Source organism: Channa argus, chromosome 4 (genome assembly GCF_033026475.1).
Source record: "Channa argus isolate prfri chromosome 4, Channa argus male v1.0, whole genome shotgun sequence".
In the NCBI taxonomy this organism is placed as follows: Eukaryota; Metazoa; Chordata; class Actinopteri; order Anabantiformes; family Channidae; genus Channa; species Channa argus.
In genome coordinates, this window is record NC_090200.1 from 8,593,751 (window position 1) to 8,616,566 (window position 22,816).

The 22,816-nt window shown below is 38.9% G+C and overlaps 1 protein-coding gene and 2 long non-coding RNA genes across 4 annotated transcripts; 2 read left to right on the plus strand and 1 right to left on the minus strand.

Moving 5' to 3' along the window:
• The first annotated feature begins 785 nt into the window (after positions 1-785).
• On the plus strand, positions 786-22,371 carry cat (catalase). 2 transcript variants are annotated; one of them, XM_067500431.1, is made up of 13 exons: positions 790-986; positions 2,156-2,327; positions 3,104-3,214; positions 4,104-4,234; positions 4,400-4,504; positions 4,690-4,815; positions 4,899-5,090; positions 5,404-5,556; positions 6,541-6,679; positions 6,901-7,031; positions 7,978-8,085; positions 9,669-9,752; positions 10,254-11,518. In XM_067500431.1, the coding sequence occupies exons 1-13, from the start codon at positions 921-923 to the stop codon at positions 10,317-10,319; spliced, it is 1,584 nt and encodes a 527-aa protein (XP_067356532.1). In that variant the 5' UTR covers positions 790-920; the 3' UTR covers positions 10,320-11,518. The 2 variants fall into 2 exon arrangements, with proteins under 2 accessions (XP_067356533.1, XP_067356532.1); XM_067500432.1 differs by lacking the exons at positions 6,901-7,031; positions 7,978-8,085; positions 9,669-9,752; positions 10,254-11,518 and adding an exon at positions 22,241-22,371 and having other exon boundaries at positions 786-986.
• Positions 12,425-15,765, minus strand: LOC137125257 (uncharacterized). The gene is made up of 3 exons (XR_010914112.1): positions 15,566-15,765; positions 14,600-14,741; positions 12,425-12,519 (listed from the first exon to the last, which is right to left on the minus strand). It is a non-coding gene; the product is annotated as an uncharacterized lncRNA (long non-coding RNA).
• On the plus strand, positions 15,139-19,411 carry LOC137125258 (uncharacterized). Its single transcript, XR_010914113.1, has 3 exons — positions 15,139-15,193; positions 17,294-17,377; positions 19,315-19,411. It is a non-coding gene; the product is annotated as an uncharacterized lncRNA (long non-coding RNA).
• Positions 22,372-22,816: the final 445 nt, after the last annotated feature.

The following is a 22,816-nucleotide window of genomic DNA, read 5'->3' on the forward strand; positions in this document are numbered from 1 at the left end:
AGAATGTCTGCTTATCCTCAAATTTTTGAAAAGTAGAAATTAAGAAATGACAAGGCATCTTTTTGGGACTCTTTTGTCATGACCAGTCTTTTAACTACAGTACTTGCATATCTGTCTACATGGCAGGTCAGGCCTCCAGTTAATGTGCTCATCTTTGATGGAAAATAACTACCTGCATCTACAGGTCGTCAATATAAGCTCCATCAGTACCAGCTAAATTTATTAACACAAGCATGCAATAATCATAATATTTGATATATTTTTTAATTTAACCTCTTATGTAGCCAGGTGGAGATCCCACGGTTATGTGAAGGAGAATAAATTATGATAACATAATTTAGTTTCTTACACAAAACACTATGGAGTTTACAAAAGCCTTACATTTTAACTTTGATACTAGATTGTTCATTTATTAGTTATTCGTTTGAAGTTATTTCAAGTGGTCAGAGCAGAACTTCAAACTACTAAAACTATTACTTAAGTAAATGACCTGAATACTAAGTACCACCATTAAGTAACACGAGATGAAGAAAAACTTATAGCCTGTCTGCCTTTTAGGTAAAAAAAAATAAAATATATAAAAAAATAAACAGATTGGGAGTTAATCCTTTGCCAAACTTATTTAATAGTTTTGCACAAACTGCTTAAGCAATACTGCATTAAGTAATCACAATAGACGATCTTTGAATCGGTGAGCTGTCTCTTTGTCTCTCTCTCTCTCTCTCCTTTCTTGTCCTAAAAGTAGGTCCGTTTACTCCTCTCAGCCAATCAAAAGAGGGGGCGCATGAGGGGGCGGGCTCACGGCGAGCAAAGTCCAGGAAGAATTTTTCAGGCTTTCGGGATAAAACGATAACGTTTTCCTCCGTAGCACCTCTTGCAGAGCGTGTGGTCTAGACGTGGTTTTGCGCTGACTGATTAAGATGGCTGAAAACAGGGATAAATGTGCAGATCAACTGAAGATATGGAAGGAAAATCGAGGCTCTCAGGTTTGTGTATGCGCTGCGTTTAACCCAGTGTGTTTGCTGCGCCGCGCTGCTCGTCTTGGGAGAAATTGGTGAGAGGTCGTTTCTTGTTAGCTAGCTCGTTAGGACACACACTAACGCTAACGACACACACTTTGCAGACGTGCCGTTTGCTTTCCACTTTGTGTAATGTTTGTTCTGTGAGCGTTTGTAAGCTCCAGTGTCGTACACGTCCCAACAGCAAACATGGAGGCGGCCTCGCAGCGATATAAAGCGGCTAATTAGCAAACATCACAAAGTAAACCTGCACACAGCTGCAATTCGGTGTGAGGAGGTCACGGTCCAGAGGTATGTTTGCGGTTGAACCTTAGCCCCGTTAGTTCCATAACCGGAGCACCGCAGGGCGTGTACCCGAGAGATACCTCCGACCCAAACTCAACTCTCGCGTTCCTCTACTACGTGCAGTTGTTTCATATTTACGTTATGCTGTGCAGATATACGAGGCGATCTGAATGTCATGCAATATTCAAGCGTCAAACGTTTTTTCTGGTGAAGGACCACATGAGCAAAAATAACAAAATCATACGAGTCAACTAATTTTTTTGCAACACATGTCCCAGCACGCTGTAGTTGGAACTATGAAAACATTGGAGATTGATTTTGTTGATTATAGAGAGGAAAACTGTCAGAGCATTAACCCGTTTCTTAGTTTTGAGGCTGTAGCTGTTAATGTGCTACTCAAATGTTATGATTTAAATTTACATTAATTACAAAAGAAGAAAATTATAAAAGGAAAGGTAGGCAAAAACACAAGACCTATCTGCATGTGCTGAGATACTTTTTTTTTTTTTTTTTTTTTAAAGTGCATTAATCTATTTGGAGTTAGGTTCAAGGAGCTGTGGTTCTCCATCCTGGTCCACCAGGGACCTCTGCGTGTTTTCCAACTACCCTCTGCTGATTACCTGCATCAGGTATTTTCACTCTATGGGAAACTGGAAGACCTCATCCCAGATGAAGATGAAGTGGGGTAACACAAAGTTAATTAGTATCTTCCAGCTCATGATTGACTGGACACACCTGATCCAGTTTGGCAGCAGTCCTTAGTGAGGGGTTTGTTGAAAAACAAGCAGAGCAGTGGTCAATGAGGACCAGGATTAAGAACCAGTGTTTTACACAAATGTGGTTTACAACAGAGGCCAGACACACTGACCACAGGAGCTGGCCATCCTATTGGGGACAAGCTTAACCTGCAGACTGCAGGACCAAGAGGCCCACTGCTGGTCCAAGATGTGGTCTTCACAGATGAGATGGCACACTTTGACCGGGAACGAATCCCGGAGAGAGTGGTGCATGCCAAAGGTGCAGGTGAGTGTTTGCTAGTAATGGGTTCCTTCTCACCTCAGTAGCACCATGGTGCTACATCAGCATTTTGATTTCCTCCAAACTGTGAAATTTGTACCTTCCATTGCAAAATGGATGTTGATGCTTTACACATTTGGATCTGCACATAAAGCATTTGCAAATTTGTCACCCAGTTCTAGTGATGCAATAGATTAATGTAAAACAGAACCATCTTGGAGCATCTGAAGTACAGTGGTAGCGGCTTTGTCACACTAGTCTCTTTAAATGATGTTAATGTTGTGAGTGCAGTTTCTTATTCTTCTGTGATCAATAGGCGGAAATGTAGTGACGCATACTAAAACGCTAAGAATTGTCAGATTTAATTTTTTTTCTAAAAGGATCTGTGATTGCAGCTCCTCAAACACAAAATTCAGTCACAAGTAACAACTTTTTGGTTTGTCAGCTTGAGCTTTTTCTGAGCTTTAACTGGATAATGATCTTAGTTTATTTATTTACATTTTTTTTATGCCAAAGTATGCAGAAGGCAAATGGGGCCATTGTTTGTGGATTAGTTCCAGAAAGATGCTTATTTTTGCAAGCTCTTTAGAACAAGGTGACAGACTTGGGACAAATATTGAAGATGCTCGCTGTTCTGCCCTGGAGGAGCTGCATTTTACACAGTGCTGATAAACACCCAGCTGGACTGGATAGAATCAAATACGTGACCTAGACCTGTCTAAGTTGATATAAATGTATGCAACAGACAAAGACGTCTTTGTTTTTCTTCCTTCGTGCTGCAGGGGCGTTTGGCTACTTTGAGGTGACCCATGACATCACTCGCTACTGCAAGGCCAAGGTATTTGAGCATGTCGGCAAGAAGACGCCCATTGCTGTTCGTTTCTCCACTGTGGGTAAGAATGTGTTGACTGTATAGGATTTTATGTCTTCACACATTATCATGTTGACTGCTGCTAATTTGTCCTGCAGACCTAGAACAAGGGTGCAGAAATGTGAAAATACAATGTGCTGACAATTATGCACCCACTCACACACTTGTGCACTGATGACTGCAGACCTGCCACGAAAGGCACAAGCCTGACCCACCTATTAAGCTCCAGGTCAAGTGTAGGCTACTTTTTTTTCACCCTGGTTACATAGAACAGTTTCCACATCATGTGGGTTATCTCTCTCCAACAGGTGGGTTATGCCCAGAGTCTTGCACTCTCGCTGGCATGGAGGGTAGACAAGATTAGAATGTGTGTGGCGCTTGAGGGTGCACAGCCCCACTCCTACTTGCTAGAGTTGCAAAGAAGCTAGTTCTTTAATTTATCTAGCTACCAATTTCTTCTCCGCTCTGTAAATCATAATCTAGAATGTACATTGTGATGTTCAAGAGCCCAAGACGGTGTTTTTAAATATCGCTTTTATAGAACATTCTAAATCCAATGCATGTAAGAAAAGGAATAGCTGCAAATTCTCACATTTAATTAGCTGGTTACCATAAAGTGTTTAGCATTTATGCTTAAAACATTACTTAAATTATTAACAAATCAAGTACCCCAGTAGTGCCGACCTCATAACTGTCATGCCAACAGATTCTAGATGGGGAATGTTCAGTATTTTATTCCCTCTATCTTTTACACTCCACAAATGATTCCTGGTTAAATATTAGCAATTTTACTTTTGAATGAAAGCAAAAATTGTTGAAGCAGGAATTTACAGGAACTTACATCTGTGCAGTTTTGACATATTAACACAGTAACACATGAGCCATCTTGACTACATCTTGTTTTACTCCAGCTGGGGAGTCGGGATCTGCAGACACAGTACGAGACCCCAGAGGCTTTGCAGTCAAGTTCTACACTGAGGAGGGCAACTGGGACCTCACGGGCAACAACACCCCCATTTTCTTCATCAGGGACGCCATGCTGGTGAGAGGGGTGCACTTCAGTGCAATCCAAAATCAAACTTTGTAGAAGAATTTGCAGACCAAACTGCAATTAATGGTTTAAAGTCAATATGATCGGACAACAAAATTTTTGTCACAATGCATCCACTGATAAACATTTAACAATAATCTGTTTTATGCTACACAGTTTCCGTCCTTCGTCCACTCTCAGAAGCGTAATCCCCAGACCCACATGAAAGACCCTGACATGGTGTGGGACTTCTGGAGCCTGAGACCTGAGTCTCTGCATCAGGTTGGTGCTGTTGCGCCGTACTGTATTATTGCCTTTTGTTGTACATGTTCTTGGATGAACGTCACGTCCTACTTCCAGTGATTCAGTGCACTTGACTCACTGGATGACTTAGATCAACAGAGGTTGACACTAAAATTGTTGCAGGACTTATGATCTTGTGTCTTCTGCCCGTATACGCTGTGCAGGTTTCTTTCCTGTTCAGCGATCGTGGTTTACCCAATGGCCACCGTCACATGAACGGCTACGGCTCTCACACCTTCAAACTGGTCAGCGCTCATGGAGAGCGCATCTACTGCAAGTTCCACTACAAGGTCTGTTTGAGCTCTAGTTTATCAATTCTCCTCCTGAGGCTTTGGAATTGCCTAATTACTGTATGTCTTTTTGTTTTTTTTAGACTGATCAAGGGATAAAGAATCTGACAGTTGAGGAAGCAGATCATCTGGCTTCCACCAATCCAGATTATGGTATTGGGGATTTATTCAATGCCATTGCAAATGGCAACTACCCCTCCTGGACTTTCTACATCCAGGTCATGACCTTTGACCAAGCCGAGAGATTTGAGTTCAATCCCTTCGATGTTACCAAGGTACTGTTGCATGTTCTCTCACAATATAGCTTATGTGAGGTGTGTTTGGGTTTACAAAAAGTTTAGCAGGTTCCACTGAACCTTTGATTTCAAATTCCGACTGATCTGGAGAAACCCTTTAGACTAATTGTATTATGCAGAACCCTCCTTAAAAACTTTAAGTTGTTGTACATGTAAGCTGGAACTTACATGAAAATTCAATCTTGGCAGCCTCATTTTAGAATCGTGATCATTAGCTCTTAAAGTTTTCAAATGACAGATACTGGTTGTCTTACTTCATTACATTGTAAGCCAATGTTGTTTTCTCCTTCAGGTTTGGCCACATAAAGAATACCCTCTGATTCCAGTGGGCAAACTGGTCCTCAACAGGAACCCAGTAAACTACTTCACAGAGGTGGAGCAGTTGGCCTTTGACCCCAGCAACATGCCACCAGGCATTGAGCCGAGCCCTGACAAAATGCTGCAGGTAACAGCAGATTTTCTCTTTGTGGGTTTGTCAGACTTTATTCAAAACTGTTCACAAAAATTGATAATCTCTCTATAACGCATAGTGTTTTAGAATCATCTGCTGACATTAATACACACAGGCAAATAAGCATTGATACAATAAGTTATATCAAGACACAATGTTCCCAGAGGTATCTATTAACATACCACTGTTACATTACATATTTTGCTTTTGGCAGCATTTTATTTGTTTGTTTTTTATCCTACACAATGTTAAAATTGATACTTTTGGTTATCACTAGTACTGAAACTTGAATTCTATAGCACTATAGTATGAATTTCTTCTGATGCCAGGGTGGCTGTAGGTCCCTAAAGTTTTAAATTCACACTACTAAAGAAAGTCTTAAAAGGTAGATGCGGTTTTATATATAGAATGTAGTCACAGCAGGAAGCACAAGATATGAAGACCATCAGCAGAGTGTTGGAGCGTGTTTTCTTTTTGTATATCATTGCCGTTTCAAAGTCATGGGTTCTGTTGACAAGCTTCAAATTCACCACCGTCTCATAACACAAACTTAAACTTAAAGCATTTAAACATGGCACTTAAACATGGCCATCATGGTTAAGCTGTAAACACTGCAGGGGGGGGCTGTCAGGGAGCACAGAAGGAATCAGAGATAACTAGGAAAAAAACAGCTTAATTGAAAATGGTGACCTGTCCAATGTAGGATCAGAAAGTAAGCAGCTGGTCCTGAGCTGAGTCTAAAGTGATCTTACATGATGTTGCTTTTTCATTGTTAGTAACTCCACACCTCTGAACCTGTATCCTAATCATATCCAGCTCTCATTCTGAAGTTCATCAGCAGATTCCATTATTAGTTACCTAATTGGAAGAAGGACAGATCTGACCATGTTTCCCAGAGCAGCAGAGGGCACGTTGTGAGTTAGGAAAAGTCAAGTAACCAGCTACTCTGCCTTGTGTGTCTCCCATGTCTCTGTCAAGGGTCGTCTCTTCTCCTACCCCGACACACACAGACACCGGCTGGGAGCCAACTACCTGCAGATCCCTGTCAACTGCCCCTTCCGGGCTCGTGTGGCCAACTACCAGCGTGATGGTCCAATGTGCGTGTCTGACAACCAAGGTAAGTCATAGTCCAGTCTGTGTGCATACAATAAGCATTTAAAATTAATTTGAAGATTCTTTAGGTGGAAGACAATATTTTCAGCATGCTGTACCAAAGTTATTGTTGTCTGGCATCAAGTTGTCATTGCACTCACTGAACAGATTCACTGACTTCTTTTGCCGTGTCAGTTACTGTAGTATTCACCGCTCTCTGAAGCACCAGTGCTGTCTTGCCCCTAGGTGGAGCTCCAAACTACTATCCCAACAGCTTCAGTGCACCAGAGAACCAGCCTCATTGTGTGGAGTCAAAGTTCAAAGTGTCTGCAGATGTCGCTCGTTACAACAGTGGAGATGAAGACAATGTTACCCAGGTAAAGATACGTCACACTTTACTGGCCATGATTCCTTTGCCAAGTAGTTAAACACACACACACACACACACACACACACACACACACCACTGTGGCTTTGTGCAGAAGATGTAAAGCTGACTGATAAAATAGGTTCTTACTTTCTTATGCATCAACTTTTTTTCATTTTAAAACTTTAAATATAAATAACAGGGAACCAATGAAATTGATTCATATTAACTTTAACGCTTGATATGATATATAATATCTAAATATAATATGATGTGAAAAAAAAACTTAGGATTAAGAAAATCTATGACTAACTACCAATTTTCAACCAATATTACCAATATTATGACACCTTTTGGTTTTTTTAGTCCATCTCTCATTAAATACCTTCTACTATTACGAATGTAAATAACCTGTAGATTATGCTTATTAATAGATACATCTCTTAAATGTTTTAGAGATATTAAAGTGAAAAGCTTTAAATGGGTTCTCTGAGCCTAACATTCTTATTCCATTTCTGTATTTTAGTTTTGATATTATTCTAAACTTGCACAATTTTTACACCACCAGCACATCAAATGGCTCCTTGTATGAAGAACATACAGAAAATTATGACGGCACTCTACAGTTTTTCTCAGCCTACATTGAATCTATTGATTGACTCAAAAGTTTTGTTTTCAGCTGCGGGCAGAAGTTTCCAGCTAAATGAAACAAAGTGTGCACTTCCTGCTACAAAAAACAAAAACGAGAGTGAAAGTTGTTGGCTGGCCAAAAAAACAAATGAATGTAAATGAATGTACACAGTATATTGGCAAAGCACTCATATAAATGGGGCCACAGATGACAGAATAAATTTAATTTTTTAAAGTGAAGTAAGGGTGGGTGGGTGTGTGTCTATAATAAAAAACTAAGTTGATTTTAATGAATCTTCTTAACTTGTCTTTGTGTTTGTTTTCAGGTTCGTACCTTCTACACCCAGGTGCTGAATGAAGAGGAGCGCCAGAGACTTTGCCAGAACTTGGCGGGGGCACTGAAGGAAGCCCAGCTCTTCATCCAGAAACGCATGGTGAGTCCAAGTCCACCTTGTACTGTCCACGAGGATTGGAAACTAACCTTTCCAGATATTTTTAGTTTTTTCCTTTTTAGCAGCCACTTTATTGTTGTCCCAAGCTACATGTTACATGAATATTTTGCAATCTGCAGAAGTTTAGTCTTGAAACTCAACTATTCAGAATCTGAGGAGGTTGAGCAAAGGAACCCACCACCTCACAAAATGACCCCGGGTGCAGGAACCACAGTCGTATCTCACTGTATTGTCCTTAATGCTTTTATAACTGTTTTTTTTTTTTGAGTGAATTATCATTTACTGCAGTTCCCCTAAAATGGAAAATCTATTAAGTTAAATAGTTGGGTTGATGACGTAGTTGCATGCAATCAAAGATGTTATCTAAACTATTATTAAACTATTAAACTACAGGATGTGGCATTTGGAACCACTCAATGTTCTAGTGAGCTTTGAAAAAATGTTTAGCTCGAGTTTCAGAGCACTTTACAAACTTTGAATGAGATTACATATGAACCCCTGTGGCTTTGTGCAGAAGTGCGTAAAGCTGTCTGTTAAAATAGGTTCTTCATTTTTGCATTGTGGTCAAGTTACAGTTCTCTTTGCACAGAAATGTACACCAACTGTTAGGAACTGTCTGTGGACATAAACCGGAAACCAATGAAATAAGCAAAGGGACACACAGAGGCTGGACAGATTAATCAAGAAGGCCACCTCTGATTGGTGCAGAGCAGGATTCTGTGGTGGAGAGAATACTTCACAAAGTGCTCTGTGTGCTGAATGGCAGCAGACATCCACTGTTTGACGTGATGATGGGGCAGAGGAGCTCCCTCAGTGGGAGGCTGCTCTCTATAAACTGCTCCACAGAGACTCAGGAGGTCCTTCCTTCCCACAGACTCTAATACATCAGTGAGGAGGGGAGGAAGAGCGACATCAGGCATAGATGTTATTTACACAAAGCGCTGCTTGTTCCATTTTAGTATGTATGTTCAGCTGGAAAGTTATTAATCCCAAAGGAAATTCAAAGTGTATCTAATTTACTCTAACGATTTTAAAATGAAACATGATAGTTATGATTTGAAATACAAATACGTAGACTTTGAAATGGAGGACTTTCAGAAGCAGACTCAAAACAGAGGGTCAACAGCAAATGTCCTGTAAAAAAAATATATATATATTAACCACCGAATTAGCTTAAAGTTGTTTCCTGTTTTGTTTACATATCCTAAGCAGAAATGGAACAACCAGTTCACCCAATGACAATAAGCCAAACTAACTTTAACTACTCTCATCACATTTAATCCTTTCACCAGAGCGTTTGTTCACTAAAACTGTGCAGGTGGGCAGTGTGTGGTTTCACTAGCGACTCTTCAGAAAGTGTGGCCAATCATTTGACTCTGATGTACAGGGGTCTTGGAGGGTTGTCCCTTTCCAACCACTACCCCTTATGATTGTTTTGAGGGGAACCTTGAATGAGCGAGCACTTAAAATTAGGGGTAGGGGTGTAAACTCTGACATGGCATTGGGCTCATGTTGCTTCATGTTTTCAGGGCTTTTTAATTCCCATTGTCTGGTTCCTCCTGCAGGTTGAAAACTTGAAGGCTGTCCATCCAGACTATGGGAACAGGGTTCAGACCCTTCTCGACAAGTATAATGCTGAGGCCCAGAAGGTAAACGCACAGTTCTATAACATTACAGGCCTTGGTAATTCCCTCACATCATTTTTCTGTAGTGACATTCCTGTTCCTCACAAGACAAGTTATACTGTGTCGATTCTAAAGGTTAAAAAGTGGTACGCTGCCTGCTGAATGTAATCAAGTTAGCACTATTATGATGCATTCATGATGTAAGCTTTGCAAAAAAATGTTATTGCATTGACTGGATCTAAATGTCTTTCAGTCATAACGGTGACATCACTGTGTATTTTTGAATGTAGCAAATACAAATGGACTTAATTCAAATTCACAGATTTGTAGACCAGTTTAAAATATCTTATTTTTGTTAACATATCCACAAAGGTAAAACGAGGCATTCTGAAAGGTGGAAAAATAGCATTTGGCATAAAAGACTCGCACAGTGCAGAAGCCTGGTTTTGGCTTCTGCTTGGTTTCCTTTGCTGAGTGCAGCTGACCGCTCTGGTTTAATGTCCAATGTCTCTTTGTCTTTTTCAGAACACTACTGTGCACATTTACAGCCGTCCAGGAGCCTCTGCCATCGCTGCATCCTCCAAGATGTGATGCCTTAAAATTCCAGTGGGCACAGCCCAACTCATTTGCTCTGAGAACAAATGTACTTAACTCATAACCAACAGCTACGGCCAATAACAAGATGAGGCTTAAATTGATAATTGCATAGTAACACAAAGTGACAAGATTAAAAGACTAACAGTGTAGTGTCAGGGTTGGGGGTCCAAAGTTCGTCAAATTCTCAAAGCTGACAATATTGAGGGTCGTGATGCATTAAAGCCGAACGTAAATCCGTCCTGAATTTCAATTCTTTTCTTTTTTTTTAACAAATTAAATCCTTATGATATGGAGTATTACAACTTAAATAAATGAAACCCAAGTGCTGTTAGTAGTTCAAAAAGTGATTGTCTTCAATAATTCCTCAGGTTGTGTGTTTGTACTGCTGTGACATTATATCTTTAGAGTTACCATTTGAAACAGCTTGTTTTATTTTTTTCTGCCAAAGGTCGAATAACATTTGTTAAAACGTCATGTATGACCTGAACCTAATAACTGCTTCAAGTTTGAATGGGGGTGTCACAAGACGCAATGCATAGATTTCTTAGGACAATGATCTGCTTGAGGCTTTGCTAATGGCAGTGCTTCGGTATAAGCAATGACAAGTTCTGACTACTGTTCCTCGTGTTTGACTGAAGGCGGTTGTATTTACAACCCACACAGTAATTGTGGGTGGGGGGGGGGGGGGAACAGGACATTTGACATTAAACTTGCATGTCGGCTTGAGATGAGTCTTCTCTTTACAACTAAAATACTATTTGGTGCCTGCACAAGTATTTCAGATGAAATCTTAGTTAACTGCTGTGTTGGCTTTTGGACAATGTGGGTGTAGTTTTCAGCAGTATAGTTATAAGTAGAAAGAGACATTATTGCAAATAGTAACATGGTGATTGAACTTGTTGATTTACCAGTAAATTACTGTGACTAATACGTTCTGATCTTCAGCGGTATTCATTTCAAATATTACCGGGTCCTGCCCTCTTCCCAACATGTAAAGCCTTATTGTTCCAAACAGCAAGATTCCAAACAAGATGCAAATGTCTTCACACATAATGTACAAGTTATCTACTGTTGGGAATCTGACTAAAATGTTCTTGATCTAAATGTAACTGTCTGTAGTAATCAAAGTTCTGAAGCTCTTTCTGATGATATGTACTAATACAGTGCCTGTTTTAATTTGCTATCAAAGTTCAGTTTTGGTCTCCATGTCTTCTGCTTGAGGTGTTACACTTTTTTAAAAATCAGGTTTGCATTTTTAATCATTTTTCTCACTGAAGTATACAAAGTGAAACTGAAATGTAACTATGCATGGTTCATCCTTCATCTAGAGAAAGTGAAGTTCAATTTTGTGTGACACGTTTGTACAAAAACAAGATGCGTGTGACTTTACGCAAGCAAGAAAAGTATTTGATGGACGCAGCAGCATGGTTCAGCAGAGCAGACCTCATAAGATTAGAGCCCTGAGGATCTTAATTCCATGATGACTAAGCGTTAATCTCCAGTCATCAATTATGACTTTACCTCAGACTTTGGGCCAAATGGCTGCATTTAACCATCTGAATCAGCATCTAAACTGCTAATTTAATAAAAAGACATTTAATTAGTCTTGCAGTCTTTAATCCTGATGCACATCAGACTACAATGGCACACTGACATCGACAACCCTAAAAAGGGCCAAAAATGCAGAGATATCACTGAAAACTGAAAAATAGTACATACTCACATCATAGAAGCAGCAGTTTACTTTGGTTTGAGTTGCACCACACACACACACACACACACACGTGTGGTCAGTTTGTTTCTGTGTCATTGGGTCCTGGTTAAATAATAAAAGGCTTGTTCTAACCCAAACCACCCTCAAAAGGAAAACAAGTAGCTACACGTATACATACTTTCACTCACTTCTACATCCCAAAGTTGTCCAGAGCTGACAGCAATGAATCCTGCAGGTAACTCGTCTGAGGCCGTGTCTTTGCAAATGGGAAGGTACGGTGGGCCCCCTAGAGAACCGTCAAAAGGGGTACCACGTGCTGTGCCTCCGAGAGACCACATCGTCTGGTCCATCTGCAGTTTTGCCTACTTCAACCCCTTGTGCCTTGGATTGGCTGCTCTCATCTTTTCCATCAGGGTGAGTTTGTGTGTGATGGCATGTTAGTTGATTATGATTTACACCAACTGTGTCTTGTTTTATTGCCTATTTAAAGAGAAAGAAAAAGGAATTTTATCTGGGTATGAAGGAAACAGTTAAAGGATTTTCCATCTTTGAGCAGAAACAAAGAAACATAGTAAGGATAATTTCAGAGGAAAGACAGGTTTTAGATATTATTAGGCTCAAAATTGTAAAGACTAATGAGACGGTAACATACACCAAAAGATCATTATTTAAAATGTGTCAAATTATGCAAAATGTTTTTTAGACATTTCTGATGACAACGAGCCAGAGATGGAATAATTGTACAAAGGTAACTACTGTAGACAATACATGGTGAATGGAAGCAAACGGAGAAAAAAGTGAACACCCAATCACATGTGCAGCAAAAATAATCCATCTTTGCATCAGAATATGTGATTGAATCCATGTTTAATGTTGGTAGTTTTAAGTTTCTGAAAATCAATATTCCTTGGTGTTTCCAGGCCAGAGACAGGAAGATGGTGGGAGATCTGGACGGCGCCCGACGCTACGGCTCAACTGCCCGCCGCCTAAACATCTGCGCCACAGTCCTGTCTTCCATTCTGATAATTATTTTAATCAGTGTATTCGCAGTGATCAGCAATGAAAGGACCATCTCTACTGCTTGCGTTTATTCCCGGTGCAAATAAGTGATCAAGTAAAAAATAATGTGCCACCAGAAATTGATTAAAATGGTGTTTCATTGTAAAGCTGTGTGCAGTGTGTTTGATCCACAATCTCTGACTTCAGGTGAACCAGAAACCTGGTCGTTTGATTTTTCATTTTCTGCTGTCCTTTGTACTAACTCCTCCATCACTTCATCAAGCTTAAACAAAGTGCATCTGCGCTACAGACTAAGGCTTCACTATGTTCGGTCATGGTAATGTTATGTCTTCATATTTTGCTGAGTGTGAAATAACAGTCCAGCCTGTATGCATCTTTATTAAGCATTAATTAAAGGCCAGTTAATAGCTTGTTAAATATAAGGTGCGAAGGCTCAGCCGAGTCAGAGTTGGCCCGACCTAAATAGAGATTTTGCAAAAAATATTGTTGTACAGTAGAGATTTTATGTTTGGTACATTAATAACATATAAATATCGTCCAAATCCCTGTTTATTTTAACGATCTTTTAATAGGTCTACATTTTCATTTTTCAAGTAAAACATCTCAGCTACTTGCCCAAAGGGAAAGGGGTCTAAAAAGCTCAAGGACAAGCCCTGTGTAGACAGGAGCTAGAAATTCAATTAGAATTACAGATGGTGAACAAATAGCTCACAAGTTTCTGGATGTCGCTTTGTAATACATAAAGTATTAATTTCTTGTTTCGCTTGTGTCACAACTTGTAGCTTTATAATCATTATCACTCAACATTGAAGTGAAGATTAAAAACATTTGTTTGAAGTTTGATTAATTTATTTACTTTTTACTATAATTATTATACAGTCGATCTGGAGCAGCACCCACCAGGTCCAGTCTCACCAATCAAATCTCATTTATCAGGGCCTCTTCTGTTATTTTGAGAGCACTGTGAGAGATGGCATAATTGACCTTCAATCAAATTAGAATGTTCTTATTTTACCTTCAGGTTTGAATTTTTCTCTCTTCTGTGTCATTTTCTGTAAAAAATAAATAAATAAATAAAAATAAAAAGTTAATCTGGATTGTTAATTTTCTGACTGTTAACTTTATCTTTTAACATTTTCTTTGGAAACAGAAAATCCAGACTCTCTTCAATGAGTCTCATTTATCCACCATCTTCATGATGGTAAAAGTTGTATTTTTCTTTCAATATTTCAAATACATGGAGCAAAGTGAATGTGGCAACATACATGAAACTGTCTTTCACGTCTCTCCAATGTTTTTGGAACTAATCGTTTTGCTAATAATTGCGTGTATTTATATGCATCTATAAAATAATAAATATTCACATCATAGAAGCGGCAGTTTACTTTGGTTTGACGGTTAGAGTTGCACCACACACACACACGTGTGGTCAGTTTTTTTCTGTGTCATTGGGTCCTGGTTAAATAATAAAAGGCCTGTTTTAACCCAAACCACCCTCAAAAAGAAACAAGTAGCTACATGTTTATATACCTTCACTCACTTTTATACTCCAAAGTTGACCACAGCTGACAGCAGCGAATCCTGCAGGTAACTCGTATGAGGCCGTGTCACAGCAGGTGGGAGGGTATGGTGCAGCCCCCTGGACACTCTTTATCGTCAGTGTTGTGTTCGTAGAGTCAAATCTGTTGTATGCATACAACAGCAACATTTACTGTCTCATTAAACACCTTCAACTCTTAGGAATGTAAATGACCTGTAGATTATGCTTATATCCCTAAAACATTTATTCAAGAGATTTCATTGAACATTTTCTAATACTTGTTATTTATACCATTTCTGTTTTTAGATATTATTCTAAACATGAACAATTTTTATATCAACATAAAAGTACATCAAATGGCTCCTTGTATGAAGGACATACAGAAAATTAGGACGGCACTTGACAGTTATTCTCAGCTTACACCGACTCAAAGGTTTTGTTTTCAGCTGCGGGCAGAAGTTTCCAGCTAAATGAAACTGGGGGATGGGGGGGGCAATAAACAAAGTGTGCACTTCCTGCTACAAAAAAAAAAAAACGAATGCTGATGTTGTTCTGTCATGTTAATTGTGTAAAGAGGCAGCGGATTACAAACCAGTAAGTGATGTATCTGCAGATTGTAGGCCCATACAATATAATACAAATATAATAATATAATAATATATATTTATATATACACACACACACACAGATGTGTGTGTGATACAGATACTATAAGAGAAATGTCTGACCATTTCTTTATTTATTTTGAGCAGGCATGATGAACTAAGTATGTTCATGTAAGGGGTACTGCACTGGTGGGTTTCATCTTTAGATTCTGCAGAAGTTTAGTCTTGAAACTCACCCTGTAGAATATGCTCCTTTAACCTAACTGCCACTGCTGTGAGGAGGTTGAGCAAATTAACCCACTGTTGTGTGTACGCCTTCCTTGCCCTACCTGATCTGCATGTTTGGACTCTGTCCCCTTACCTTTTGGTCTGAGGTTTAATTTCCTGTTTGTTTCATTCGGTTTCACCGTTTTGGTTTGGTCCTTTGTACCCCCTGCTCCTTCCGTTGGTCATTTGTCCCATCTGTTAGTCTGCATTCTATGCATAGTTCCTTAGTTAGTTCCCTTGCTTCCCCGGTACGGTTATAATTTAGTTTACCTTCCCTTTCCAGTGTATTTTCATGTTCTGGGTTACTATGGTTATAGGTTATTCCTATTAATACGTATGTTTGTGTACGTATTTGGTTGTGCGATGTAGTTGCATGTATTCAAAGACGTTATCTGATTAAACCACAGGATGTGGCATTTGGAACCACTCAATGTTCTAGTGAGCCTGTAATGAGGAAATGTTTAGCTTGAGTTTCAGTGCAAATTACAAACATTAAAAGAGATTACATATCGTGTGTAAGCATGTATAGCAATGTTCAGTTCATTCCTGATATTAAAAGAACATAAACGGTCCTAGCAGATAAAAGGGGGTCCAGGCCTGCTTTGAAATGGAGACTAAGGGCCTACTTTTCACCATCTGGTTATTTGGGATTGTTTGAGAACAAGGGGTTGCAGTAAATCTGGGGGATAAATGTTTAGTAGACATTAATTGGGTTGATCCACATTGGTGTCGTCTGTTATTTTAGCATTTAGTCAACTTCAGATATCCTTCAGATTATACCCACCTTCAGAGACCCCTGTTCAAACCTGCAAAAACCCCTGTGGCTTTGTGCAGAAGATGTAAAGCTGACCGATAAAATAGGTTCTTCCTTTTGCATTGTGGTCAGGTTACAGCTCTTTGCACAGAAATATGCATCAACTGTTTTTCATTTTAAAACTTTAATTATATATAATAGGGAACCAATGAAATTGATTCATATTAAGTTTAACTCTTTTAAAATTAAACATGATAGTTATGATATGAAAAACAAAACTTAAGAATAAAAAAAAAAATTTCATCATATACTGATTCAAATGTTGCCAAACCCTGACTGGTACAAACAAGGATGTGACTGGATCTTATGTTCCTTCCTCTTTCAAAACAATGAGACCACAATGGGGGAAAATGCTAGAAGTCTATGAGAAATAACCAAACTGACTTTAACTTTGGCAGAAAACTCTTTACATACATTCTTTGGCCCAATTCTCCCAGTTGGCTCTAACCCACATTTACGTCCCAATTCACTTTAGCAGCAAGTGCGAGTACAAATAAAGTGGGGAGATGTGTTAGTGCAATGAACTTTCAGAAGAAGACTCAAAACCAAGGCTTATGAATAAATGTCAGTATTAATCTGTTAAATGGCCTGTAAAAGTATATTAACCACTGAATATCCTTAATCTGCTGAGCAATGAGTTCACCCAGTGACAATAAGCCAGTGAGCAGACTAACGTCTTATTTTAACTACTGAGATGATTGTTGGTGCAAGACAGTGCTGCATTTTCACATTCCGATTTTCATATCGTGTTTTTAATCCTTTTGCCATCGCATCATCTCTAAAAGAGGTGCAGGTGGGAAGTGTGTGGTTTTACTAGGGACTCTTCAGAAAATGAAGCACACTGTTCTTGAAGGGTTGTCCCATTTCAACGGGAGCCATTTGGACCACTACCCGTTATGACTGTGGGGGAAACTCAAAAACTCAAATGAGGGAGCACGTAACATTAGGGGGTAGGGGTGTAAACTCTGATATGGGATTGGGCTCATGTTAATTCATGTCCTCCTGCAGGTTGAAAACTTGAAGGCTGTCCATCCAGACTATGGGAACAGGGTTCAGCCCCTTCTCAACAAGTATAATGCAGAGGCCCAGAAGGTAAACGCACAGTTTGACAAACATTAGAGGCATTTTTATTTCTATCACATTTGCTGTAGTGACATTCTTCTTCCTCACAAGACGAGTTATACTTTGTGTGTAGATATTAATGGGGCAAAAGTGGTACATTTTTAGTGATGCATGCATGATGTAAACTATCCAATAACATAATGTACAGAAGTTTCTTTAAATGTTGTTGGATTGGATTGGATGGTTACGGGATCTATTATTTTCCACTTTGAACACATTCTTTAGAATGGTTGAGTCAGGCCATATATACGTGAACGAGGTGAAGTGACATCACCGTTTAAAATATCTTCTTGTTTTGTTTTTATCTACTGTCAGTAGTTCAAAAAGTACAAAGAGTCTTCAATAATTGTCAAAGGTTGTGTGTTTGTACTGCTGTGAATTCATATCTTTAGAGTTAAAAATAAAACAAGCTGTTTCAAATGTTTTCTGCCAAATGTCAAATAACATTTGTTAAAACGTCATGTATGACCTGAACCTAATAACTGCTTCAAGTTTGAATGTGGGTGTCACAAGACACAATACATGGATTTCTTAGGAGAATAATTAGCATGAGGCTTTGCTGATGTTAGTGCTTCAGTATAAGCAATGATGTGAATCACATGTGATGACATGACAGTTTAGTTTTTAATACATTTGCAAAGACTTCAAACAAACTTCTTTCACATTGTCATTATGGGGCATTGTTTGTAGAATTTCGAGGGAAATGAAGTTAAGTGCTGTGAATACTTTCTGGATGCACTGTACTCAACAAAAAAACCCTTATTAAAGTTTAATTTATGGCAGAGCTGCTGTATTTCATTACATTGTCCAGCTGTACCTAATAAAGTGCCCAATGAGGATAAGTGCAGATAACTTACCATTTCACCATATCTGAAACCATTTTCAGGTTTAAATGGGTGAGCAATACTAAATTCAAGAACAATTGTTAGGTTATAAACTTTATGGATATTGAAGAAAGACATTTTGCACCAGGTCTCAAAAATAGAAAAAATACATTTAATGTACAATGTTGAGTTTTGCCACATTCGCTTTGCTCCACATTTCCACCGATAGAATACATTGAAATGCTGAAATAAAAATACAACTGCTACCATCATGAAGACAGTGGATAAATGAGACACATTAAAGAGAGTCTGGATGTTCCAAAAAAAAGTTTAAGTAAACGGTCAGAAAATGAACAATCCAGTCTAGAGGGAATTGACAACAGGTTAATTTTGAATTAACAGAAATTTCCCAAACACTCAAAGCCATAATGCCACCTCTCACAGTGCCCTTAGAAAATAACAGAAAAGGCCCTGCTAAAAAAAAGTAGATTTGGTAGATGAGAGTCAGTGATTCGTATTTTGGACCTGTGAGGCAGCTGAAATTTATTCTATTTGTTGATCCAAATAAAAAAAGGTGTAAAATTGCCAGTTGTGCCACAAGCAAAACAAGACATTTATGATTTATGTATATGTAAGCTACAGCAGGCAACTGGTGTGGTATTTGAAATCTACCCCCTGTAAGGGTAATTGTAATGCTAAAGGCTGGACCAAACAACTAAAACAATAATGGAAATAAGGATCATGATGGAACCCAGTACTGTGGCCCAGATGTTTAGGACGCGAGCAGTTGAGCTGTAGTATCGGGCACTGTTCAGATCTCCAGACACCTTCCCGTCTCTGGCCTAGAAAAACCAAAACATATGGATTTTAAATGTGAAACCACTCAACCTTAAATCTACCAACACTGAGCATAGGTTCATTCATATAATCTAATGCAGACATTCCTCATCCCCACCTGGCTTCCCTCTGAAATATTCTTAATGTGTTTGTTAGGTCTGTGTTTTACTCAAAGATGGTAAATCCTTTACAGTTTCCTCAAACTACGTGTCCAGAAAAAATATGTTTTTCTGTCTCTTTAAATAGGCAGTAAAGGAGGCAGTGTCGGTGTAAATCCTCTGCTGTCGTACACAAACTCACCTTGACAGAAAAGATGAGAGCAGCCAGTCCAAGGCAGAAAGGGTTAAAGTAGACAAAACTGAAAAGGGACCAGGTGATGTAGTCTCTGGGGGGCTCAGCGGTGACATTCGCAGTGGTGTTTTGAACCCCTGTTTGTCCAGTGTGCCCAGCATACCCTCCCATCTGCAAATGCACAGCATCAGACTGCTGACCTGCAGGATTCATTGCCATCAGCGCTGCAGAACTTTGGAGTGTAGAGGTGAGTGCAGGTATGTAAACGTGTAGCTACTTATTTCCTTTTGGGAGTTGTTTGGATTAGAACAGGCCTTTTATTTTTTTTGCAGGATCCAATGACACAGAAACAAACCACGTGTGTGGTGGGACTAACTGTGAAACCCTATATCAAATTAAACTGCCAGTTTCTATGATGTGAATATGTTCTATTTTCAGTGATAACCTCACTGTATTTTTGGACGGCTGGTAGAAAAGAAAACCTACCTACTACAAAAAGTTTCTTGGGCTCCAGAAAATAGTAAAGGGAATATTTACCATTTTATTGTTATACACAAAAATTTGCTTTTCTGTTGTCCTTTAATGGAATCTATATTTTATGACAAACACACACACACACAGATATTGGGGATCAAATAACAGCACTATATGTAAGGCCGTATTAGTAGGGTTTTGTTTGTTGAGGGACATTTTTAAAGGATTCTGAAATGTCCAGAAGGTTGTTTTGTTTCTTAATCTTGAGACACAGTTTAGCCAAATCAACAGCCAAAACAAGTATGCTGCGTTTCCTTTTCCCTTACTTGATCTTGATGTTAAAAAAAAGAAGACGTGCGTAACTCCAGGAAACTGAAACAAATTCACCACCTACAATTTCTTACACTCCTTCCTGCACAGATCACTTTGAGCTGCAATGACTCCTATGTACCAGCCTACTGAGACTGTTCCATTGCAGACGGGAAGGTTTGATGGGTTCCCTGGACAGCCTGAAGGACCCATGGTGGTTCAGCACACCACTGTGAATATCAACACTGAGCCTCCCAAAGACCACATCATCTGGTCCCTTGTCTGCTTTGTCTATTCAAACCCCTGCTGCCTTGGACTGGCTGCTCTCATCTTTTCCATCAAGGTGCGTCAAAGTGCAATGGCTCTGAATATTTTATAAATTGTGTCATGTTCTCATTTACCGTCTATAATAACAGAAAGAATTTATATCATTTTACATTGGCATGTGTGATTGACTTTACTACAGTATGGACTTCGAGATATTTTTCTTTATTTCTTTTATGTTAAGAAAACCTTTTTATATAAAGTAAAAAGCAATAACATTTACAACCCATAATCATCTACAGCTCTTGCAGAAAATTGGGAAAATTGAGTTTACGCTCAACATTGGCCACTCTCTTGACGTTGGGGATGACTATGACCCCAACAGTAAAATCAATATGCTTTGTTTTTTCCAGTCAAGAGACCGGAAGGTGGCTGGAGATCTGGATGGTGCCCGACATTATGGCTCAACTGCCCGCTGCCTAAACATCTGGGCCACAGTCCTAGTTTCCAGCACAATTCTTACCATTATTGTGTTAATTGTTTTGGCTGTACAGATAAGTAATATGTCATATTATGACTTTCGCAATATGGGATACAGGTACTACATTTCAAACAGTGCTTAAATTGTTGGCTTGATGAAATGTGTGATTATTTGCTTTATGCTCATGATACAGCTTGTAACTTTGTACAACTTTTAAAAAGATGACGAAGGTAAAAAGAAAGAATTTGTCATAAAATTCAAATTTTATGTCGAGAAGAGCTCACTCTCAGCAATGGTTTCAAATAAAATCTACCTGTGCCTGTAAACGTGTATTAACTCTGCAGTGTGTCTGTGACATTTTAAAGGTAAAAACAAAGATGTTTTTAACCTGCAAAAGGGCAAATCAACATCCGATCGATATCTAACGTGCTTTTAATTCTGGCTAAGTCACTTAATGTATGTTGAATGTCGCAAATCTCTACTTCTTCCTCACATTTCCTGCCCTTCTACACTAACTAACTGCAATAAACTGCTTGCCAAAACAAAAGGTGACAGTTTGAAGACTTCTTTTATGTCCACAATGTACTACAGTTAAAACTGAATCATCTCAGGACTTTTATACTAGAAGTTCTTTGCCAAACCAACAGCCAGCACAGCTCTTGATTTTGATGAGAAACGTGTGCTAACCCTTGACTGCTAAACTCCTACACTTGTAGTGACACCTACAAGTTCTTGCACACATTCCTGCACCAACTACTCTGAACTACATCTGTGGTGAGAACAGTTAATCCTGTAGATCACACACTCTGTTCCGCTGCATACAGGAAAATATGAAGGATTCACTGGACAGCTTTAAAAGTTTAGATAAACGTTGGAAACTTTAAAAGTTAAAAAAAATAAATTACCCCATGGTTGAAAAACAAGTTTTATCACACAAAGGTGGTACCTGCAGGCATCACTGCACCTGTTGGTGTGTCAAGCAAGAGACTTTAATTTAGATATCTTGTTAATATTTTATAATGCAAAACATAATATTTGTCAATCTGGCTTTTCATTATTAGGAGCAGTTATCTTGGTTCATTGTTGTAGCAACAATGTATGTTTCAGTGTAAAACACTTGAAATACTTGTTCAGTGTAAAAAGCATAAATGTAGTAAGTGAGTAAATGAAACTAAGATGAAGTGAAAGCACAGTTCTTTCTTGAAAGGAGCCATAAAAAATAGAAGACTGCTAAGCTTCACTGAAACTCAGATTTATAGATAAGAATGCAATTGCTTAGAAATTACATTTGTAATGGTATTTCATGAGTGAAGCAAGACAATCTCAGAAGCACCAGTGCTGTCTTGCCCCTAGGTGGAGCTCCAAACTACTATCCCAACAGCTTCAGTGCACCAGAGAACCAGCCTCATTGTGTGGAGTCAAAGTTCAAAGTGTCTGCAGATGTCGCTCGTTTGAGGGAATTAAGTTAAGCGCTGTGAATACTTTCTGGATGCACTGTACTCAACAAAAAAAAACCTTATTAAAGTTTAATTTATGGCAGAGCTGCTGTATTGCACTACATTGTCCAGGTGTTCCTAATAAAGTGCCCAATGAGGATAAGTGCAGATAACTTACCATTTCACCATATCTGAAACCATTTTTAGGTTTAAATGAGTGAGCAATACTAAATTCAAGAACAATTGTTAGGTTATAAACTTTATGGATATTGAAGAAAGACATTTTGCACCAGGTCTCAAAAATCAATCCAATCCAATAACATAATGTACAGAAGTTTCTTGTGTTGTATTGGATTGGATGGTTACGGGATCTATTATTTTCCACTTTGAACACATTCTTTAGAATGGTTGAGTCAGGCCACATATACGTGAACGAGGTGAAGTGAAGTTTGTACTGCTGTGACTTCATATCTTTAGAGTTAAAAATAAAACA